The 23,056-nt window shown below is 43.2% G+C and overlaps 1 protein-coding gene across 1 annotated transcript in view; it reads left to right on the forward strand.

Annotated features, from left to right (window-relative positions):
* LOC124013990 (mitogen-activated protein kinase kinase kinase 11-like) overlaps positions 1-23,056 on the forward strand; it is a 45,214-nt gene that overhangs the window by 7,959 nt on the left and 14,199 nt on the right. The window contains exons 2-4 of the mRNA XM_046328614.1: positions 18,384-18,564; positions 22,194-22,342; positions 22,854-23,029. Coding sequence (XP_046184570.1) covers positions 18,384-18,564; positions 22,194-22,342; positions 22,854-23,029 — 506 coding nt within the window. The remainder of the gene's footprint in view (positions 1-18,383; positions 18,565-22,193; positions 22,343-22,853; positions 23,030-23,056) is intronic.

The raw sequence follows: 23,056 nt of genomic DNA on the forward strand, positions 1-23,056 counted from the left end.
ATTTAAAAAAAATCATACAATGTGATTTTCTGGATTTTTGTTTTAGATTCCGTCTCTCACAGTTGAAGTGTACCTATGATAAAATTACAGACCTCTACATGCTTTGTAAGTAGGAAACACTGGCGATTTTTGCAGGTTATCAAATACTTCCCCACTGTATATACACACAAACATTTTTGTAATAATTACAATTGCAACAATACTGAATGAACAATGAACACTTATTTTAACTTAATATAATACATAAATAAAGTCAAGTTTAAAAATATATACTTGTGTATTGATTTTAAGAAAGGCATTAATGTTTATGGTTAAGTACACATTGGAGCAACGACAGTCGTTGATTGTTTTTTATAAGATAAGTTTAATGCTAGCTAGCAACTTACCTTGGCTTACTGCATTCGCGTAACAGGCAGGCTCCTCGTGGAGTGCAATGTAATCAGGTGGTTAGATCGTTGGACTAGTTAACTGTAAGGTTGCAAGCCTGGATCCCCCGAGCTGACAAGGTAAAAATCTGTCGTTCTGCCCCTGAACGAGGCAGAACGTTCCTAGGCCGTCATTGAAAATACGAATGTGTTCTTAACTGACTTGCCTAGTTAAATGAAGTTTTATTTTTTATTTTCTACAAAAATAACAAGTAAATTAATTTTTTAAATCTGCAAAATCGGCGCCCAAAAACACTGATTTACGATTTGTTATCTTGAAATCGGCCCTAATTAATCGGCCATTCCGATTAATCAGCCGACCTCCACTTATAATAGTACATGGGACTTATATGCCACTTTTCAATGACCCAAAGTCGCTCTACATTTGTAGAATGAGATCAATACAAGGCCAGACTAACAGCAGGAAGAAACACACATGAAACAAAGTGTGTGTGTGCGCGCGCACTCTGGAGCTTGGCCAACTATAGTTGGAAATCACATGGAAAATGCCACACTAAATCATTGGTGGAGTCAAACTAAACTTAATTGTCTTTTCAAGAATAACAACAGTTTAAAAACCGGTTGATAGCTACCAATTAATTTCCAGGAATATTGCGTCTGTCTGTGTGGTGCGTGCGTTTGTCAATCACTCTGTGTGTAGCCAGTTGATGTGATAACCGTCTTGTGGGTTGACAGAAATACTTTCCCCAAAACCTTAAATGTTATCTGCAAAGTAGACTTACCTGGCAGAAGCAAATCTATTATTTGTTATTTGCAAACTTTGCCATGAAATGATCAGCAGCAGCAGTACAGAACCATCGTTAGACCGGCACATTAGACCACATTCCACACTCGCTAGATTCACAGTTAAAGGGACAGAATGGGAATTAAAGGCGAATTACACCCCCAAAAAAAAAAACACAAAAAAAAAATCACATTTGTTAATTTTCTTCCAGACCCCCAAAAAATATGATATTCAGATGTGGTTTAAGCATTGACATGGACTCAGAACATCCAATTTATTTCATTGTTTCTCTATAAACAATTGTAATTTTGAGAGTGAAGAACAATTATTTTTTTAAACCAGCAAAAATACAACTGAGAAAACAACATAATTTGAGAGAATTTAAAACCGTTTTCAAAATAATTAATGTATAGGGCTCCCTTAGTTGTTTATCAACCATCATTCTACCAGGTATATTGACAGAACTTACTGCACTAAGGACCCGAGAACAGTAGCAAAGGAGAAGAATGTGCCTAGTTAAAGGAGCTCTCATGCTAGAAAATGTTTAAATAAATCTTGGATCAACACTTTTTTTCCCCCTGAGTGGACAAGCATCTGACACAGCTGTGCACCACCAGCATGTTTTCACTCCGGGCCCCTAGTGCCCCAACGCAAAACATCCCCTGTGTTATTCTGCCCTCACAGACACTTGCAGTCTCTCGCTACTCATACACAGCAACATTCCCAAGCTCACTGAGGGGAATTATGAGGGCAATTTGGACATTTAGCCCACAGTGGTGGCATGTAAGGTATTCAGTCCAGGAAATAGACATATTGAACTTGATAAACTCTTAAAATGCATAGTGACTTCTATCTGTAACAGGGGCTGCTGCGTCAATAGACTTGCTTTGCCAGTCACAGGTATGTAGGTGGAGACTACAAAGTCAAGCAATACTAGGCTAAAGAGTGCTGATCTTGGATCAGGTCCTGTTTGTCCATGTCATCTTACTCATTGTGATGTAACTCTGAGACGCTGTAAGAAGACGAGCCCTGATATGGACATTAGAAAGAGAATCCTAGAGGAATTGTATGGAAATAGAAGTACAGTGCCCTCTGAAGGTATTCACAACCCTTTTCATTTTTCCACATTCAAAATGTAGATTTTGTCACTGGCCTACACAATTTCCCCTATTGTCAAAGTGGAATTGTGTTTTTAGAAATGTTTAAAAAGTAAAAAAGCTGAAATGCCTTGAGTCAATATGTATTTAACCCTTGAAGTTATGGCAAGCCTAAGTTCAGGAGTAAAACTGTGCTTAATAAGTTGCATAGACTCACTCTGTGGGCAATAATAGTGTTTTTAACATGATTTTTGAATGACTACAGAATCTCTGTACCCCACACATACAATTATCTGTAAGGTCCATCAGTCGAAGAATGAATTTCAGACACAGATTCAACCACAAAGACCAGGAAGGTTTTCCAATACCTCGGATAGATGGGTAAAAAAAAGCAGACATTGAATATCCCTTTGAGCATGGTGAAGTTATTAGTTACACTTTGGATGGTGTATCAATTCACCTAGTCACTATAAAGATACAGGTGTCCTTCCTAACTCAGTTGCTGGTGAGGTAGGAAACCGCTCAGGGATTTCACGATGAGTTCCATGGTGATTTTAAAACAATTAGAGTTTTTAATGGCTGTGATAGGAGAAAGTAGGATGGATCAACAACATTGTAGTTACTCCACAATACTAAACTAAATGACAGAGTAAAAAGAAGGAAGCTTGTACAGAATACAAATATTCAAAAACATGCATTCTGTTTGCAATAAGGCACTAAAGTAAAACTGCAAAAAAAATGGCAAAGAAATTACATTTATGTCCTGAATACAAAGCATTCTGTTTGGGGCAAACACAACACATCACTGAGTACCACTTTTCATATTTTCAAGCATGGTGGTGGATGCATCATGTTATGGGTATGCTTGTCATTGGCAAGGACTAGGGAGTTTTGGGGGGGGGGATACAAATAAACAGAATAGAGCTAAGCACAGGCAAAATCCTAGAGGACAATTTGGTTCAGTCTGCTGTCCAACAGACACTGGGAGACGAATTCACCTTTCAGGAGGACAATAACCTATAACACAAGGCCAAATATATACACTGGAATTGCATACCAGGACAACATTGAAGGTTCCTGAGTGGCTTAGTTACAGTTCTGACTGAATTTGGCTTGAAAAGCTACGGCAAGACTTGAAAATTGCTGTCTAGCAATGATCAACAACCAACTTGACAGAGCTTAAAGAATAATGTGCAAATATTGTACGATCCAGGTGTGGAAATACTTTCTCTTAGAGACAACCAGAAAGACTCACAGCTGTAATCGCTGCCCAAGGTGACTCTAACACGTATTGACTCAGGGGTGTAAATACTTATGTACAGGAGTTATTTCTGTATTTCATAGTTAATAAATCTTCAAACATTTCTAAAAAATATGTTTTCACTTTGTAATAGTTACATTTTTCAAATCCATTTTGAATTCAGCCTGTAGAACAAAAAATGTGGAATAAGTCTAGGGGTATGAATACTTTCTGAAAGCACTGTGATGGTTAGACAGAGGGCATCACAGTTATGGCCGATTTTAGTCATTTGAAATAAAGTGGTTTGTTAAGTAGGTCATGGGATGAGTAGGAAGAGACGGTACTCGTAAATTCAAAGCAATAACTACTCTGCATTTTAAAATTGCAAACAAGCTATTCTCTATTTGTGGCTTGAAATACAACTAGGAAGAAATCCTGGTCTTGTAGATGGAAACTGGTTGAAATGCTAAATGTAACCACAAATCAATTGAATAAATTACCTTGCTATTAGTTAATTCCAATCTTCTATATTCATTCTCCAACCAATCAAGGTTTTTTTTCTACAAATACCTTTGTCACAAAGTGCATAGTTTAGCTTGCTGTCCATGTTGAGACAACAAAGTTCAAAACCCCCAACTATAGCACAGCCGACACAGAGGGTGGCAAGGAAAAACTCCCTCAGTCTTGATTGGAATAAACCTGTACTTATCCTTTCGCTGACATTGGCATATCCTCAATGCCAGCGTGTTGTTGCAAGACAGGCATCACCTGTGATGGGGTGGCGGTACCAGGCTCTGTGGAGGAGTACAACCAGGGCAAGGCTCCGGTGTGTTTCCCTTGGCACAGTGTCTGACTGGCTGTGATAAGAGTTCACTAGGCCCAGGCCCCCCCTCTCTTTATTTTGGAAATGCTGGCAGGCTTGCATCCGGAGATCCCAGGCTCTGATTGGGTTGGGGGGGGGGGGGGGGGGGCAGGATGGTGAAGGGAATGGTGGAGCAGGTAGGAGTTGGCACGGGATCCCCTTTCACGCACTGCAGGCCCCATTGGGTACCTCTGGCTTGGATTCACACATGCATTGATACACACACACACACACACAACCTCCCTACACACACACACAATCCCCCTACACACACACACTTGACTAATGTTCCAGAATAATAATATGCTGTATAGAACAGGGAGCTTTAGGATGACGGCCCGAACAACAGAACTCCAGGGGACGAGAGGGGACAACGAGGCACTGTAAGGTCACACCAAACAGGATGTGAGAGGATTCCCAAACCCAGGAAATTGTTGAATTTGTATCCAGGTTTAGGCTAACATTTGGTTTCTCTCACTAGCTTGGTTTGGAATATTTTCTACAGTGATCCGAAGGCAGTTGTCATGTAGATGGAGAATTCTCACCACTGTCTTGTGAAATGCTAAAAGGATCAGTCTGATATTTGTCTAGAAACATTTGACACATTTTGGCTAGAAACATTTGACACATTATGTTTCCATCTCTGTACCTGAGCATGTGTATATGCAGTTGTTGTATTAGAGTTGAGGGATACTTATCATACTTCTACATTTCCGTTTGGCTCTCAGTCAGTTGAAACTGATTTATCTGTTGCGGTGCTGTTCTACATGACTGTGCAAACATTGGAGAGTGTTTAGTCAGCCAAACCTTGATTAGCTAGGTAGGTCAACGCACGACATGGGACCAATGCATTGTACCATGTTTTAAAAAGGGGTAGTTAAAAAGGAAGTGACTGCCCACTTACCACCAGCTACGTCTGACACAACCTCCTGACCTCGACCCCTGCTTGACCCCTTGGCGACCCCCACATTCTGGATTTCCCAGAATACCAGAGAGGAAGAGGTGAAGTGATAGGGTTGACTCCGCCCCCAAATTGGTCTGTGCGAGCATAAAGCTTTGAAAAGACCAAGTGGGGAATATTTTATATAGGAGTTGTGCTTGTTGTTTACATACGTGTCTGCCCTCTCATTTCCAGAATGTTTCCGACTCCTGCCTTCCGCCTTTGCGGGAATTTTTTCATTTTGTTAGAGCAGGCAGTCGAATATCTCGTCAATATATAGTGTACTCAGCGAATGGAGGTTAAAGTTCAACTGGCAGCCGTTTTGGCTCCAGTAGTTTGTGTTAGCTAGTGTTGGTTAATAGGTAAGTTATCTCAGGCCCTTGGTGCATTACATGATGCAGAGATCATCAACTCTCTCAGACAGTGTTGATGTTAGCATCACTGTGATTTGGACATGCCTCTCTCTATCTTCTGCCTCAGTCTCTGTTTCTGTGTCTCTATTTTCTGTATCTGTCTCCCTCCCTTTCCCTCAGAGTTTGAGGTTGCCAGACTGTCTGTCAGCCTATGGCTCCGTCCCTCAGGGGACAAAGCTCTCGTTCTTCCCGGGGAAAGCCCCCCACCCCTGCCGGAATTCTCCCTCGCCTACGGACAGAGAGCAGATCCGGCCCAAACCCACAGGAGGGAGGGAGAGGGAGAGAGAGGGAGAGAGGGGAGAGAGGGAGAGAGGGAGAGAGGGAGAGAGAGAGAGAGAGAGGGAGAGAGGGAGAGAGGGAGAGAGAGAGAGAGAGAGAGAGAGAGAGAGAGAGAGAGAGAGAGAGAGAGAGAGAGAGAGAGAGAGAGAGAGAGAGAGAGAGAGAGAGAGAGAGAGAGAGAGAGAGAGAGAGAGAGAGAGAGATGACCACTTTGAGTTACTGATCAGTGTCATGCTACTAATGAATTTAGTTGTCAACGCAGGTGAGGCCTTATTCCGTAACGTTGCAAAAAGAACAACCAATATCTGTGTAAGTACAAGCTACATTTAGATAGCTGATGTTTTAAAGTTAGTGAGGGAAATACAAGTCTCCAGCTTCAGCTATTTTTTTGCAATTCGTTCCAGTCATTGGCAGCAGAGTGCTGGAAGGAAAGGCGGCCAAAGGGGTGTTTGCTTTGGGGATGAATAGTGAGATATACCTACTGGAGCGTGTGCTACGGGTGGGTGTTGTTATCGTGACCAGTGAGCTGAGATGAGGCGGAGCTTTACCTAGCAAAGACTTATAGATGACCTGGAGCCAGTTATCAGGCTCGTAATAGGGGTTGCGAGAGCCAGCCGATTAGAGCATACAGGTCACAGTGATGGGTGGTATATGGGGCTTTGGTAACAAAACGGATGGCACTGTGATAGACTGCATCCAGTTTGCTGAGTAGAGTGTTGGAGGCTATTTTGTAAATGACATCGCTGATGTCGAGGATCAGTAGGATGGTCAGTTTTACTAGGGTATGTTTGGCGGTGTGAGTGAAGGAGGCTTGGTTGTGAAATAGAAAGCCGATTCTAGATTTATTTTTGGATTGGAGATGTTTAGTATGAGTCTGGAAGGAGAGTTTACAGTCTAGCCCAGACACTTAGGTATTTGTAGTTGTCCACATATTCTAATTCAGAACCGTCCAGAGTAGTGATGCTAGTCGGGCGGGCGGGTGTGGGTAGCGAACGGTTTAAAAGCATGCATTTAGTTTTACTTGCGTTTAACAGCAGTGGGAGGCCACGGAAGGAGTGTTGTATGTCATTGAAGCTTGTTTGGAGGTTTGTTACCATTGCCACCATTGTTCCTGTTCCCAAGAAAGCTAAACGACTACCGCTACGTAGCACTCACTTCTGTCATCATGTAGTGCTTTGAGAGACTAGTCAAGGACCATATCACCTCCACCCGACCTGACACACTAGACCCACTCCAATTTGCTTACCGCCCCAATAGGTCCACAGACGATGCAATCGCAACCACACTGCACACTGCCCTAACCCATCTGGACAAGAGGAACTCGTCATCAAGCTCGAGACCCTGGGTCTCGACCCCGCCCTGTGCAACTAGGTACTGGACTTCCTGATGAGCCGCCCCCAGGTGGTGAGGGTAGGTAACATCTCCACCCCGCTGATCCTCAACACTGGGGCCCCACAAGGATGCGTTCTGAGCCCTCTCCTGTACTCCCTGTTCACCCACGACTGCGTGGCCATGCACGCCTCCAACTCAATCATCAAGTTTGCAGACGACACTACAGTGGTAGGCTTGATTACCAACAACGACGAGACGGCCTACAGGGATGAGGTAAGGGCCCTCGGAGTGTGGTGTCAGGAAAATAACCTCACACTCAACGTCAACAAAACAAAGGAGATGATTGTGGACTTCAGGAAGCAGCAGAGGGAGCACCCCCCCCCCCCCCCTATCCACATCGACGGGACAGTAGTGGAGAGGGTAGTAAGTTTTAAGTTCCTCGGCGTACACATCACGGACAAACTGAATTGGTCCACCCGCACAGACAGCATTGTGAAGAAGGCACAGCAGCACCTCTTCAACCTCAGGAGGCTGAAGAAATTCTGCTTGTCACCAAAAGCACTCACAAACTTCTACAGATGCACAATCGAGAGCATCCTGTTGGGCTGTATCACCGCCTGGTACGGCAACTGCTCCGCCCACAACTGTAAGGCACTCCAGAGGGTAGTGAGGTCTGCACAACGCATCACCGGGGGCAAACTACCTGCCCTCCAGGACATCTACACCACCCGATGTCACAGGAAGGCCATAAAGATCATCAAGGACAACAACCACCTGAGCCACTGACTGTTCACCCCACTATCATCCAGAAGGTGAGGTCAGTACAGGTGCATCAAAGCAGGGCCCGAGAGACTGAAAAACAGCTTCTATCTCAAGGCCATCAGACTGTTAAACAGCCACCACTAACATTGAGTGGCTGCTGCCAACATACTGACTCAACTCCAGCTCACTTTAATAATGGAAATTGATGTAATACATGTATCACTAGCCACTTTAAACAATACCACTTAATATAATGTTTACATACCCTACATTACACATCTCATATGTATATACTGTACTCGATACCATCTACTGCATCATGCCTATGCTGTCCTGTACCATCACTCATTCATATATCTTTATGTACACATTCTTTATCCCTTTACACTTGTGTGTATAAGGTAGTAGTTGTGGAATTGTTAGGTTAGATTACTCGTTGGTTATTACTGCATTGTCGGAACTAGAAGCACAAGCATTTCGCTACACTCGCATTAACATCTGCTAACCATGTGTATGTGGCAAATAAAATTTTATTTGATTTAACGCAGTGTCCAAAGAAGGGCCAGATGTATATAGAATGGTGTCGTTTGCTTTTGAGGTGGATCAGGGAATCACCCGCAGCAAGAGCAACATTGTTGATATATATACAGAGAAAAGAGTCAGCCCGAGAATTGAACCCTGTGGTACCCCCATAGAGACTGCCAGAGGTCTGGACAACAGGCCCTCCGATTTGACACACTGAACTCTGTCTGAGAAGTAGTTGGTGAACCAGGCGAGGCAGTCATTTGTAAAACTAAGGCTGTTGAGTCTGCCAATAAAAATATGGTGATTGACAGTGTCGAAAACATTGGCCAGGTCGATGTACTGTGCAGCAGTCTTAAATCTTTTATCAATGGCGGTTATGATATCGTTTAGTACCTTGAGCGTGGCTGAGGTGCACCTGTGACTTGCTCGGAAACCGGATTGCACAGCGGAGAAGGTACAGTGGGATTCAAAATGGTCAGTGAGTTGTTTATTAACTTGGCATTCGAAGACTTTAGAAAGGCAGGGCAGGATGGATATAGGTCTATAACAGTTTGGGTCTAGAGTGTCACCCCTGTTGAAGAGGGGATGACCGCGGCAGCTTTCCAATCTTTAGCGATCTCGGATGATACGATAGGGAGGTTGAACTGACTAGTAATAGGTGTTGCAACAATGGCAGCGTTTTAGAAAGAGAGGGTCCAGATTGTCTAGCCCAGCTGATATGTAGCTCTTTCAGAGCATCTGCTATCTGGATTTGGGTGAAGGGGAGGCTTGGGCAAGTAGCTGCGGCAGGTGCGGAGCTGTTGGCCGGGGTTGGGGTAGCCAGGAGGAAAGCATGGCCAGCCGTAGATTTATCGGTGGTGACAGTGATTCCTAGCCTCAGTGCAGTGGACAGCTGGGAGGTGTTCTTGTTCTCCATGGACTTTAGTGTCCCAGAACTTTTTGGAGTTAGAGCTACAGGATGCAAATTTCTGTTTGAAAAAGCTAGCCTTTGCTTTCCTGACTGACTGCGTGTATTGGTTTCTGACTTCCCGAACAGTTGTATATCGCGGGGACTGTTCGATCCTATTGCAGTCCGTCACAGGATGTTTTTTGCTGGTCGACGGCAGTCAGGTCTGGAGTAAACCAAGGGAAATAGCACAACGCTTACTACCCTCTAACACGTTAAATAGCTTGATTCCCTTTGATAAGATAAGGCATTAGGAAAACTTTCTTCCCACAATGCAATGCAACAGAGCAAAATATCTTGTTTCCCATATAGGGATCTATTGCATACAGGGCCAGTAAATACATTTCTCCGCTCCTGAGAGAGTCATTTCAGTAAGTGACTACCTACTCTGTTTTCTGAACAACAAACTATACCAAACAGAGTCCTGTTGCCATGGGGATGGAGCAGCCGTCTTTTGGGCGTCTGTTTGGTTGCCCTGCCTGTGTCAGGGGGTTGATTGTTTGGAGCTGGGCAGAGAGGTAGGTACCACCTGACTTGCCTAGTTAAATAAAGGTTAAATAAAAAAAATATCATAAAATAGCGACATTTGATGGATGGAATGGAGACTCGTTTTATTGTTGTTTACGTTTCGCTTACAAGGCCTTTCCAAGACGAGGACTCATCATGCAGCTAACAACATTGACAAGGAAAATTCTCCTGTCTAAGGTCTCATATCTACCCCATTTGGTTTGTTTTTCTGTAGTTACCTGATAACCTATGATTCTAAGACAATGGTTTTACTGTAAATCCTCTGAATGAGAGGAAGTCTGACGCACATAAATGAGAAAAACGGTATGATTCTTGGAAAGACAAAATAGAGGTCAAGCGGGACGGAGGGCATTTGTCTGGTTCTCATCACACAATTTAATGTAATCAGCTCTCAACTGTGTCTATGCTCAGTTTTTAGATAGTCCTCCTAAGGCATCTCTGTGTTTACAATATGCATGTTTATTTGACGCTGTGTGTGACACTGCGTGCGTTGTTCCCATGTGCATGCGCCTGTGTGTTCCGCTGTTCTCTCCATCTTTCTAGTAGTTGAAGTGTGTGTGTGTGGGTGCGCGCACCAGAGCGAGCACTGTGTGAGGGTGCAGAGGTTACTGTTCATTGTGAGAGCTGAGCCTTTTCACGATACACCCCCCTCACCCCAGACTCTTGTGATGCATTCCTTTGTGACGTCAAACATGGCACGCCCGCTGGGCTGCCAGGCAGATGTCTACAGAGGGAGGCATCCAGAGTGTGTTTGTGGGTGAAACAGAGAGAACGCAAGAGAGTCACAGAAAGAAAACATGCACTTATACTCTGAAATAAACTGAAAGTGTCTGAAAATAGCACAAGGCTTACTTCCCTGTAACACTTTAAATTCTTCCATAATGCTGACTCTCTCTGTCTGGACTTTGGATGCCTGTCATTCACCCTGAAGATGCCCATTTGGGCAGTGAAGGAGGAGGGCATGGGGTTGGTCAAATCCTACCGCATGTTTGGCTTACCAGAGCTTCAACCTCTTCATCTCACACGAGAGAGCATATCCACACCAGAGAGAGCATATCCACACCAGAGAGAGCATATCCACACCAGAGAGAGCATATCCACACCAGAGAGAGCATATCCACACCAGAGAGAGCATATCCACACCAGAGAGAGCATATCCACACCAGAGAGAGCATATCCACACCAGAGAGAGCATATCCACACCAGAGAGAACATATCCACACCAGAGAGAGCATATTGGATGTGCATAAAACCCATCATAGTCTGCATTGTTTTAATATTATATTCCCACGGGAGAAATGATGGTGCCTGTAAGTGTGACATAGTCTTTAAAACAAGTTGTTGGTTTGTTTTGTTTAGAATTTGATTAGAATTATTATTATTTTTTTTTAGGCCTTATCAATAATTAATTTAATCTTGCTTATTGACAATGTTCGTTATGTCCTCGCTCAGCCATAATTATATTTACAGTAGGCCTAGCCCCTATATTAGTGTGAATGGTATTGAAGCCATACAATTCTTTTAGAACAATATGGGCTCAAGTTAACATATAAAGTCTACATTTTTATTTAGTTCCTGTAAGCTATTTAACAAACTATAACGGACTAACATTGGAATTAGAGTTGATTCCAAGGCAATACATAAAATACCGTAAATACACAATCTGAGGCAACCACCTATATTTTGCCATGGAGTACGTTTTGATTGGCCGGCGAGGAGACAAACCTCGGCACACCCACAACTTGTTTATACTTAAAAACACAGCACTGCATCACAGTGCCAGCTGTGCCACCAGAGACTCTGGGTTCTAGCTGTGCCACCAGAGACTCTGGGTTCGCGACCAGACTCTGTCGAAGCCGGCCGCGACCAGGAGGTCCGTGGGGCGACACACAATTGGCCTAGCGTCGTCCTGTTTAGGGAGGGTTTGGCCGGTAGGGATATCCGTGTCTCATCGCGCACTAGCGACTCCTGTGGCGGGCCGGGCGCAGTGCATGCTAACCAGGTCGCCAGGTGCACAGTGTTTCCTCTGACACATTGGTGTGGCTGGCTTCCGGGTTGGATGCGCGCTGTGTTAAGAAGCAGTGCGGCTTGGATGGGTTGTGTTTCGGAGGACGCATGGCTTCCGACCTTCGTCTCTCCCGAGCCCCTACTGGAGTTGTAGCGATGAGACAAGATAGTAACTACTAACAATTGGACACCACGAGAAGGGGGGGTAGTGAAAATAGCTAAATACTTCTGACACACCACTGAATCTGTAGTGTTTCGTCCTGCGCCTAAATGTGCCATTGTATTAGGTTTGTTAAAATAGAGCCATATGTCGTAATGTTGTATTATTAATGTGACGTCTGCTGTTTGTCGAATAATTAACTTAGTTTGTAGTTACATGATTCAATTAATCAGGTGATCATTAACTCAGTAACCTGGGGCACCATGGGAAAATGTTTGTTAAATGAGTTTCCATTTCCCAAATTAACTCAGACTATCAGAATATAGATTTCTACAGCAGTCGCTAATCAATTAATTTCCTTTACAGTCTCATCCTGAACGTCACATAATTCGTAACACAAACCCGGCTCTCACTAAATCATTCCGTACCACACCAATTGAGTTGATTATTTATTTATTAACAAGCTAAATGATAATATACACAACACACAGTCTAGGCTATTGATTAGAACTTAGTACAATGAAACAGGTCTCTAGCGGGCCAACATAATGACACGTTACACAAGATGGGGATTTAGAAAGAGAGGGAGAGCGCACGATAGAAAAGCACACTTGGGAAACATTTGTAAACTATGCTTAGTTTAGCTCTAACACCTTGCCCCGAACTGCCTCTCTCATGGGTCAGCATTATAATGATTTTAATTACTTGTTGAAGGTATCCATTGGGTATCTCTTCGTGGACCGAGTTCCTCTTAGGAGGTTTAGCCGACAACCTTCTCCGGTGGCGGCACCTTCTTCGTTACCGGGTGTAAGTCTGATTGTCCACACGATGTCAGTGTCCTTTCTCTTAGTGGTGTGTTCCCTCGCACTCGTTTTTGTGAGAGTGGACTTCTGAGGAGGCTAATCAGCCGTGTTGACACTCCCAGCTTGGGTAGGAGGGTCGTGTAGACAACCAATGATTTGAAGAGAATAACTGGCTGGTTCTTCTTGAATTCCCCTTTTTTAGATACAGTAATCAACCATAGCCTTGATTGTTTAGAGGTTCCTTTGCCCTCTTCCTCGCGTTGCGTTTGTGGGGTTGCGACTTGCGACTTATCTTAGATCACGCTGCAGCTGTGGTCCGTTTTAGTCTGATGTGTAAATGAACTCGTGTTTTATACCCCAGGGTAGAAAGGGGCGTTTCCGTCTGTATGACTATTATACTTTCTCTGGGATGTATCTAGTTACGAGGCATTGTCTTTGATCTGGACATTTTTCTGCACAACGCTCAGTATGTAAACATCATGTACATATTATGAAAACTCTTCAAGTTACACTGTTTTCGTTATAACGTCCTCATTTAACTTTTAATAACATAGAAGAAACGACATTCATTTTCATATTCCATCTATCGTTGTTACCACCATTTCGGCTGATGGAATATATTGTCCCAAAGTCCATTTTTTACATGTTACCATTCTGAGGTAGATGATCCATAGGCCCACCATACATTCAGACCCTCCACATTGAGATGAACATTGAGAGGGGTCATAACCCCCCTGTGATCCATGGTAACCTGACCCAAACAGGCCAGTCATGACACATAATATATTATCAGTGTAAAACTACAATGTTGGATTGTTAAAATAGAGCCCATGGGGCCCCCCGAGTGGCACAGCATCGCAGTGCTTGAGTTCATCATTCCAGACCTGGGTTCGATCCCAGGCCGTGTCACAACTGGTCGTAACCATAGGGTGGTGCACAATTGGCCCAGCTACCTTAGGGGAGGGTTTGGTCGGGGGGGCTTTTCTTGGCTCATCGCGCTCTAGTGAGCTGGGCGCCTGCAGGCTGACTTCAGTCATCAGTTGAACGGTGTTTCCTCCGATACATTGGTGCAGCTGGCTTCCGGGTTAAGTGGGCGGGTGTTAAGGAACGCGGTTTGGCGGGTCATGTTTCGGAGGACTCATGACTCGACTTTCGCCTCTCCCGAGCCTGCTGGGGAGTTTCATCAATGAGACAAGATCGAAATTGGGGTGAAAAAAAGGGGGTAAAATAATAAAATACAATAAAATATCTTAGCCGTCTAAAACTACAATGTTGGTTTGTTCTTTGTATTATAAGTGTGACCTCCCTGATCTAAGAGTAAAAGGGAAGAGTGCGCGTGTGTGTGGCTTAAGACTTGTCTTGCATGGAAGTTTCTCAATTATGCAGGAAAAGTGCTGAATCCCCTTTTGCAATGATGCATTTAATTGGATTATAATTACTTAATGCATTTAATAGTTTAATAAGAGTGTTGAGGAAATCTTTCTTAATTTCTTCATTCCCACTTTCCTTTGAAGCCAGTACCAGTGTAAATTAGGGCTGACCCCAAATAGTTGACTGGTCGATTGTTTGGTCGACCGAGATTGTTTTAGTTGAGCAGTAACAAATATATGTACAGTATTTGCGCCCATCTCGGCGAACTCATCCATGATGGAGGCCTCGACTAAAAGCCCATTTATGCTTTAAGAAATGGCTTTCTTGCCACTCTCCCATAAAGGCCAGATTTGTGCAATATACGACTGATTGTTGTCCTATGGACAGAGTCTCCCACCTCAGCTGTAGATCTCTGCAGTTCATCCAGAGTGATCATGGGCCTCTTGGCTGCATCTCTGATCAGTCTTCTCCTTGTATGAGCTGAAAGTTTAGAGGGACGGCCAGGTCTTGGTAGATTTGCAGTGGTCTGATACTCCTTCCATTTCAATATTATCGCTTGCACAGTGCTCCTTGGGATGTTTAAAGTTTGGGAAATCTTTTTGTATCCAAATCCGGCTTTAAACTTCTTCACAACAGTATCTCGGACCTGCCTGGTGTGTTCCTTGTTCTACATGATGCTCTCTGCGCTTTTAACGGACCTCTGAGACTATCACAATGCAGGTGCATTTATATGGAGACTTGATTACACACAGGTGGATTGTATTTATCATCGTTAGTCATTTAGGTCAATATTGGATCATTCAGAGACCCTCACTGAACTTCTGGAGAGAGTTTGCTGCGCTGAAAGTAAAGGGGCTGAATAGTTTTTGATTTGTTAAAAAAAGTTTGAAATATCCAATAAATGTCGTTCCACTTCATGATTGTGTCCCACTTGTTGTTGATTCTTCACAAAAAAACAGTAAAGTTTTATATCTTTATGTTTGAAGCCTGAAATGTGGCAAAAGGTCGCAAAGTTCAAGGGGGCCGAATACTTTCGCAAGGCACTGTAATATCAATTCCCCATTACATACCATGCATTCGGAAAGTATTCAAACCCCTTTGACTTTTTCCACATTATGTTACATTACAGCATTATTCTAAAATGGATTTTTAAAAGTTTTCCCTCAATCTACACACAATGTCCGAAAATGACAAAGCAAAAACAGGTTTTTATAAATAAATAAAAATCATATTTGCAGGAGAATTCAGACCCTTTACTCAGTACTTTGTTGAAGAACCTTTGGCAGCGATTACAGCCTCGAGCCTTCTTTGGTATGACGCTACAAGCTTGGCACACCTGTATTTAGGGAGTTTTCTCCTGAAGCCACTCCTGTGTTGTCTTGGCTGTGTGCTTAGGGTCATTGTCCTTTTGGAAGGTGAACATTCTCCCGAGTTTGAGAACCTGCTCCAGAGCATTCAGGACTTCACCAAGGATCTCTCTGTACTTTGCTCCGTTCATCATTCCCTCGATCCTGACTAGTCTCCCAGTCCCAGCCGCTGATACCCTTCCCCAGATCTGTGCCTCAACATAATCCTGCCTCTGAGCTCCAAGAACAATTCCTTCCACCTCATGGATTGTTTTTTGTGCTGACATGCACTGTCAATATATAGACCGATGTGTGCCTTCCCAAATCATATCCAGTCAATTGAATTTACCCCAGGTGGACTCCAATCAAGTTGTAGAAACATCTCAAGGATGATCAATGGAAGCAAGATGCACCTGAGCTAAATTTCGAGACGCATAGCAGAGGGTCTGAATTCTTATGTAAATAAGGGATTTCTGCTTTTTATTTTTTAATACATTTGAAAACATTTCTAAAAACTATTTTTGCTTTGTCATTATGGGTATTGTGTGTAGATTTGAGGATTTTTGTTTATTTAATACATTTTAGAATAAGGCTTTAACATAACAAAATGTGGAAAAAGTCGAGGGGTCTGAATACATTCCGAATGCACTGTACAGTATATCACTTGTAGTACATTTACATTCTAATCTACAATGTTTGCTACTTTGGTTACGGTAATTTATTTGAATGAATTCAATGTTGTTATTCCAGTCTTCCTGTTCACTCTGTCGGAATGGACACGTTGTTTGCAGAGTGCACAACCTATGCTACACTTGTGAGAAACAAGTTTTGGTTTATTTCATTCCATTTACGAGTTTTGTCAATTTAGTTATTGTCATTTGTTTGGAGCGCTCCTGTCAATGTTGATTAAGGATGCTCATGCATAGAAGTAGGCCTATAGGCTACCTGGGGATCTGATAGTATTTCTGATTGGCTTAACACACCACCACTAATGAATGACCTGTGGAGCTTCTCAAAGTAAGGTTTTCTTCACCTCAAACATCAAGCAAACAGTCTGTTTTACATCCATTGAGAATACCAATAGTTCCTCAATGTATTTTAACAATCTTTCCAGCTCTCTCCCTTTCCATAACCACTCCACGTAAAAGGGAAAAATGTCATGCTCTGATCCAGTGGAAACATCATAAAGTAAAACTCATTTTGGGTGCTGGTACTGCTTATATTTAGGTGCAGGATCTCCACAATACTTTTGAGCTGATATTCTATAAGAAGAACAGGAGCTCAAGCAGTTGAAAATGTGAGGTGCAGGTACTCCGCTCCGGAAAGCTCTTGCCCAAGTCGAGCACTGCTTCTTATCCATTGTGCAAATAGCCTACAGCTGGGTTTGTCATTTGCTCACTGGCACTGGAAACTCTGAGGGCCCAGAATATTTTATACAATGTTGCAAGTTCACTAGGCAAGCTTCGGGCCAGACCCAAGTTAAAAGTTGATACAATGTTTGAAGTTTTTTGCAGACAGGCCATGTGTAGCCAATATGATTGATAGGATATTTATTTTTATCAGCATATTTTCTACCTGCAGGCTGCAATGTTTTTATTTGTTGGCTTTATGTAGGCTATTTGTCATAGTTGGCAATGGCAATAGAAGTAACTTTTTAGGTTTGTATCATTTTCATTTAGATTTGGATAGAATGTTGATTAACCAAATGACAATGATTTTGAGATATGAGATATTATAAATCAAATTAAACTGTTTTGCGAAAATGTGCATATGAAAACCGTAACTAGCATGTAGATCGGTAGATTGGCATTCATTATGAGAAAGGTTGCTTTCTCCTCGTGTAGCCTGTTACCGGCAAATTCAGGAGAGGAATGACAGAATCTGGAAAGCCAGCAGGAGCGGGAGGAGAATAGTTTGGTCAGGTTTTTTCTTCTGGTTATCTAGATCTCTGGCACCCTCTTGGGGCATTTGTCTTATTTCATCAAACTGTATAGTTGATTTTATTCAAAAACATAGTGTGTCTATATATTGAAAAAAAACACTTTTTACCAATCAATTTGTCAACAGAACAGACGACTTTCGGTTGACAAATATTTTTTTTTGTCGGGGATTGTCCTTGTGTAAATATGATTCAGGTTTCACTTCTCTTTTCTTACTGTCACTTTCCTGATAGCTACTTTATTGAGGAATGTTTTTACTTCACGATGACTGATATGTGGTTGTTGATCCTACCTTAACTTGAATTCTCTAACTGTAAGGGGCGGAATGCTGGATCGTGGTTAGAACGTTGGGCCAGTAACCGGAAGGCTGGATCGAGTCCCCGAGCTGACACGGTCAAAATCTGTCGTTCTGCTCCTGAGCAAGGCAGTTAACCCACTGTTCCCCAGGCACCGATGACGTGGATGTTGATTAAGGCAGCCCACCTCCCACACCTCTCTGATTCAGAGGGGTTGGGTTAAATGCAGAAGACTCATTTCAGTTGAATACATTCAGTTGGACAACTGACCTTTCCTCTTGAGTCGCTCTGGCAAAGATCATCTGTTACATGTCTAAAATGTAAAGGAGGTTAAAAATGTCTCTTTCTTTCCTTTCTCTCTCCCAGTCCTCCTGGCCCAGCCTATGGAGAATGATTGTATGGAAGGGATAACTCTGAAGATCACAGACTTTGGCCTGGCACGGGAGTGGCACAAGACCACCAAGATGAGCACAGCGGGCACCTACGCCTGGATGGCACCGGAGGTCATCAAGTCCTCAACCTTTTCCAAGGGCAGTGACGTCTGGAGGTAAGAGTGTGTGTGTGTGTGGTAGAGCAGTGCAGAAGCAATATCCAGCAGTAAATAGCTACATACCTCTACCGTTACAAAACAGTGTGTATGATGACGAGAGATGAGATCTTCCCTGCTACAATAAGGGTTACATTACAATACAGATAAATGACGAGTATATTTAAGGGCCATTACTGTTGTGTGTGTAGGAACCTATCCTCCACCTTCAGTGACTGTGATGGAATAGAGGGATATGTTGCAGGAGGGTGCAGCCACGTGATAGCAGCAGTGATAGAATAGAGGGATATGTTGCAGTAGGGACACAGCTATGTGATAGCGGCAGTGATAGAATAGAAGGATATGTTGCAGTAGGGACACAGCCATGTGATAGCAGTAGCAGCAGCACTTCATAGCCTGCTTTGTGAGACGTGTCGTGCACACTGTCCTATTGGCCACAAGTACGGAGAGAGCGAGAGAGGAGGGTGGAAGGCCACGCTGCAGTCCTGACCGCAGCCCTTTTATCTGTGAAGGGTGTGTCTCTGTGTCTGTCTCTGTGTCTGTGTCTGTGTCTGTGTGTGTGGCCAAGCACAGGATGTACATTCAAAATAGCACATCAACACACACAAATATCTCTCTCACACTCTCCTTGGACATGTAACTATTCCCAAACAAGCTTCTTCCATTTTACCTTCATAACAGATACTTTGCATATCTTAATGAGAGGGTTGTGGAACCTGCTATGAAAATTAAGGGGTAATCTTGACCCCCCCCCCTATTCTTTATCATCCATCTCCCTGGCTGCATCCCTATTCCACACAGGGCTCTGGTCCAAAGTAGTGCACTATATTTAGGGATTATAGGGTGCCATTTGAGACGCTTCCTGTTACTACTTCATCACAAAGCTGTAGATCTCAGATGATGAGGTAAAAACAGAGGAGTGAAGTGGGACAGTCTCTGTTGGATGGTGTTATTAAAGGACTATATTAAAACTCTGAAGGCTACACGCCCCACTTGCAAGCTGCCTACAGGCCTTTTAGAGGAGTTTGTGTGTTGATTGAATGGATGTAATTGACAGTGTGGGAGATTCAAGCACTTTGCCACTCTGAGGATCGGTAACGTCCCGTGTGTGTGTGTGTGTGTGTGTGTGTGTGTGTGTGTGTGTGTGTGTGTGTGTGTGTGTGTGTGTGTGTGTGTGTGTGTGTGTGTGTGTGTGTGTGTGTGTGTGTGTGTGTGTGTGTGTGTGTGTGTGTGGCAAAAAAGTGTTTAGTCAGCCACCAATTGTGCAAGTTCTCCCACTTAAAAAGATGAGAGGCCTGTAATTTTCATCATAGTTACACTTCAACTATGACAGACAAAATGAGGAAAAAAAATCCAGAAAATCACATTGTAGGATTTTTAATGAATTTATTTGCAAATTATGGTGGAAAATAAGTATTTGGTCAATAACAAAAGTTTATCTCAATATTTTGTTATATACCCTTTGTTGGCAATGACAAGAGGTCAAATGTTTTCTGTAAGTCTTCACAAGGTTTTCACACACTTGCTGGTATTTTGGCCCATTCCTCCATGCAGATCTCCTCTAGAGCAGTGATGTTTTGGGGCTGTTGCTGGGTAACATGGACTTTCAACTCCCTCCAAAGATTTTCTATGGGGTTGAGATCTGGAGACTGGCTAGGCCACTCCAGGACCTTGAAATGCTTCTTACAAAGCCACTCCTTCATTGCCCGGGCAGTGTTTTTGGGATCATTGTCATGCTGAAAGACCCAGCCACGTTTCGTCTTCAATGCCCTTGCTGATGGAAAGAGTTTTTCACGCAAAATCTCACGATACATGGCCCCATTCATTCTTTCCTTTACACGGATCAGTCGTCCTGGTCCCTTTGCAGAAACACAGCCCCAAAGCATGATGTTTCCACCCCCATGCTTCACAGTAGGTATGGTGTTATTTGGATGCAACTCAGCATTCTTTGTCCTCCAAACACGATGAGTTGAGTTTTTACCAAAAAGTTATATTTTGGTTTCATCTGACCACATGACATTCTCCCAATCTTCTTCTGGATCATCCAAATGCTCTCTAGCAAACTTCAGACGGGCCTGGACATGTACTGGCTTAAGCAGTGGGACACGTCTGGCACTGCAGGATTTGAGTCCCTGGCGGCGTAGTGTGTTACTGATGGTAGGCTTTGTTACTTTGGTCCCAGCTCTCTGCAGGTCATTCACTAGGTCCCCCCGTGTGGTTCTGGGATTTTTGCTCACCGTTCTTGTGATCATTTTGACCCCACGGGGTGAGATCTTGCGTGGAGCCCCAGATCGAGGGAGATTATCAGTGGTCTTGTATGTCTTCCATTTCCTAATAATTGCTCCCACAGTTGATTTCTTCAAACCAAGCTGCTTACCTATTGCAGATTCAGTCTTCCCAGCCTGGTGCAGGTCTACAATTTTGTTTCTGGTGTCCTTTGACAGCTCTTTGGTCTTGGCCATAGTGGAGTTTGGAGTGTGACTGTTTGAGGTTGTGGACAGGTGTCTTTTATACTGATAACAAGTTCAAACAGGTGCCATTAATACAGGTAACGAGTGGAGGACAGAGGAGCCTCTTAAAGAAGAAGTTACAGGTCTGTGAGAGCCAGAAATCTTGCTTGTTTGTAGATGACCAAATACTTATTTTCCACCATAATTTGCAAATAAATTCATAAAAAATCCTACAATGTGATTTTCTGGATTTTTTTTTCCCTCATTTTGTCTGTCATAGTTGAAGTGAACCTATGATGAAAATTACAGGCCTCTCTCATCTTTTTAAGTGGGAGAACTTGCACAATTGGTGGCTGACTAAATACTTTTTTGCCCCACGGTATATATAGAAACGGCTCTATCATATTTTTGTTGTTATTGTAAAAAAAAGTGGTGTCTTTCTACCCTATTCGTCTTTATGCTTTATAGATTCATAGTGCACTTCCATGAGCGCCATATTTATTACAAATAAATAAATAATAATATATTGCATAGTTACCTTCCCTCTACTTCAGCTGTTGATATTATTTGCATGCTCTGTACAGTGTGTGATGCTATACATACATAAAACAAACCCCTCCTTGAGGTGCCCCAGCCATTCCACATATTTGTTCCAACACTGGCACACCTGATTCAACTTGTCAATCAATGGCTTCATGATTAGTTGACTAATTGAATCAGGTGTGCTAATACCGGAGACAGCGGAGGAAGGGAGATATCCCACACACGTGTTTTTTTTCTGATTCAATTAAAGTCAATGAACTAAGTCAGGGGTCCTCAAACCTCTCCTCGGGGACCCCCGGCCGTTCCATGTATTTGAACTATTCCACAGCTAGCACACCTGATTGAAAATGTGAACTAATAATCAAGCCCTTGAATAGGTGAATCAGTTGAGTTAGTTCAGGGCTACAACACAATTGTGAACTGTCTGGTGGTCCCAGATGAGAGGTTTGTAGAATCCAGCTCCTATTGCATTGGTGTCTATGGGAGACCCACTCACGTTTTTTCAATGGCTAACAGCCTGAAGGAACTATCTTCATTTATCCATCATCTTTGCTAATACTAGAAGGACCAGGGACTGGCTTGATAAACTGCCCTAACTTTTCATTGAATGGTCCTTGCTCTCCCTCTCTTCCCCAGCTATGGTGTTCTGTTGTGGGAGTTGCTGACAGGGGAGGTTCCCTACAGAGGGATAGATGGTCTGGCAGTGGCCTACGGGGTGGCCGTTAACAAACTCACCCTCCCCATCCCCTCCACCTGCCCAGAACCCTTTGCCCAGCTCATGGCAGGTAAGAGTCCTGTGTGTGCTCGTGCGCATACTTGTGTGTGATGAATTTGGTGTTACCATAATGCTCTCTTTCTCCATTTCCTCAAACCTGGAGGAGAAATATGAAATGTTCCGTATAATGTTACATTTTGGTCACATCTAGGAAGAACATGCTGATCAGCTGGTTATGTTGTGTAATGTATTTTGGCTGCCGTTCATATCTTCTGAAGGATGTTGTTGTTTTGTGGTTGTTGTTGATTTGCTGTGCCAGTTGTTGGTGGCGGTTCCGTTTGATAAAAGCACAAAAGTCACTCCCAATTATTGTAATGATATCAGCCTTGACAATGCCTGGCCAAAATGAATCTAAAATGCAACGAAATAGTTGGAGAGTTGTTTGTGCTTGAATGGTGTCATGACCTGAATGCAATCAGGCACTTATAGATACAAGTCCCATGATTATACTTTGGTAGTGGAGCATCTGTCATTTGCATGTTTTTATAATGTATCTTAATTAAGTGTTTCTGCCTTGACAGAGTGCTGGGATCAGGACCCACACCTTAGGCCCAACTTTGCCTCCATCTTGGTTCAGCTAACTGCTCTTGAGAGGCAGGTGGTGGAGGAGATGCCTCAGGACTCCTTTCATTCCCTACAGGAGGACTGGAAACTGGAGATCCAGGACATGTTTGATGAGCTCCGAGCCAAGGAGAAGGTGAGGGAGACAGAGCCAGCTGTCTTT

The sequence above is a fragment of the Oncorhynchus gorbuscha genome, linkage group LG25 (genome assembly GCF_021184085.1).
Source record: "Oncorhynchus gorbuscha isolate QuinsamMale2020 ecotype Even-year linkage group LG25, OgorEven_v1.0, whole genome shotgun sequence".
Classification (NCBI taxonomy): domain Eukaryota; kingdom Metazoa; phylum Chordata; class Actinopteri; order Salmoniformes; family Salmonidae; genus Oncorhynchus; species Oncorhynchus gorbuscha.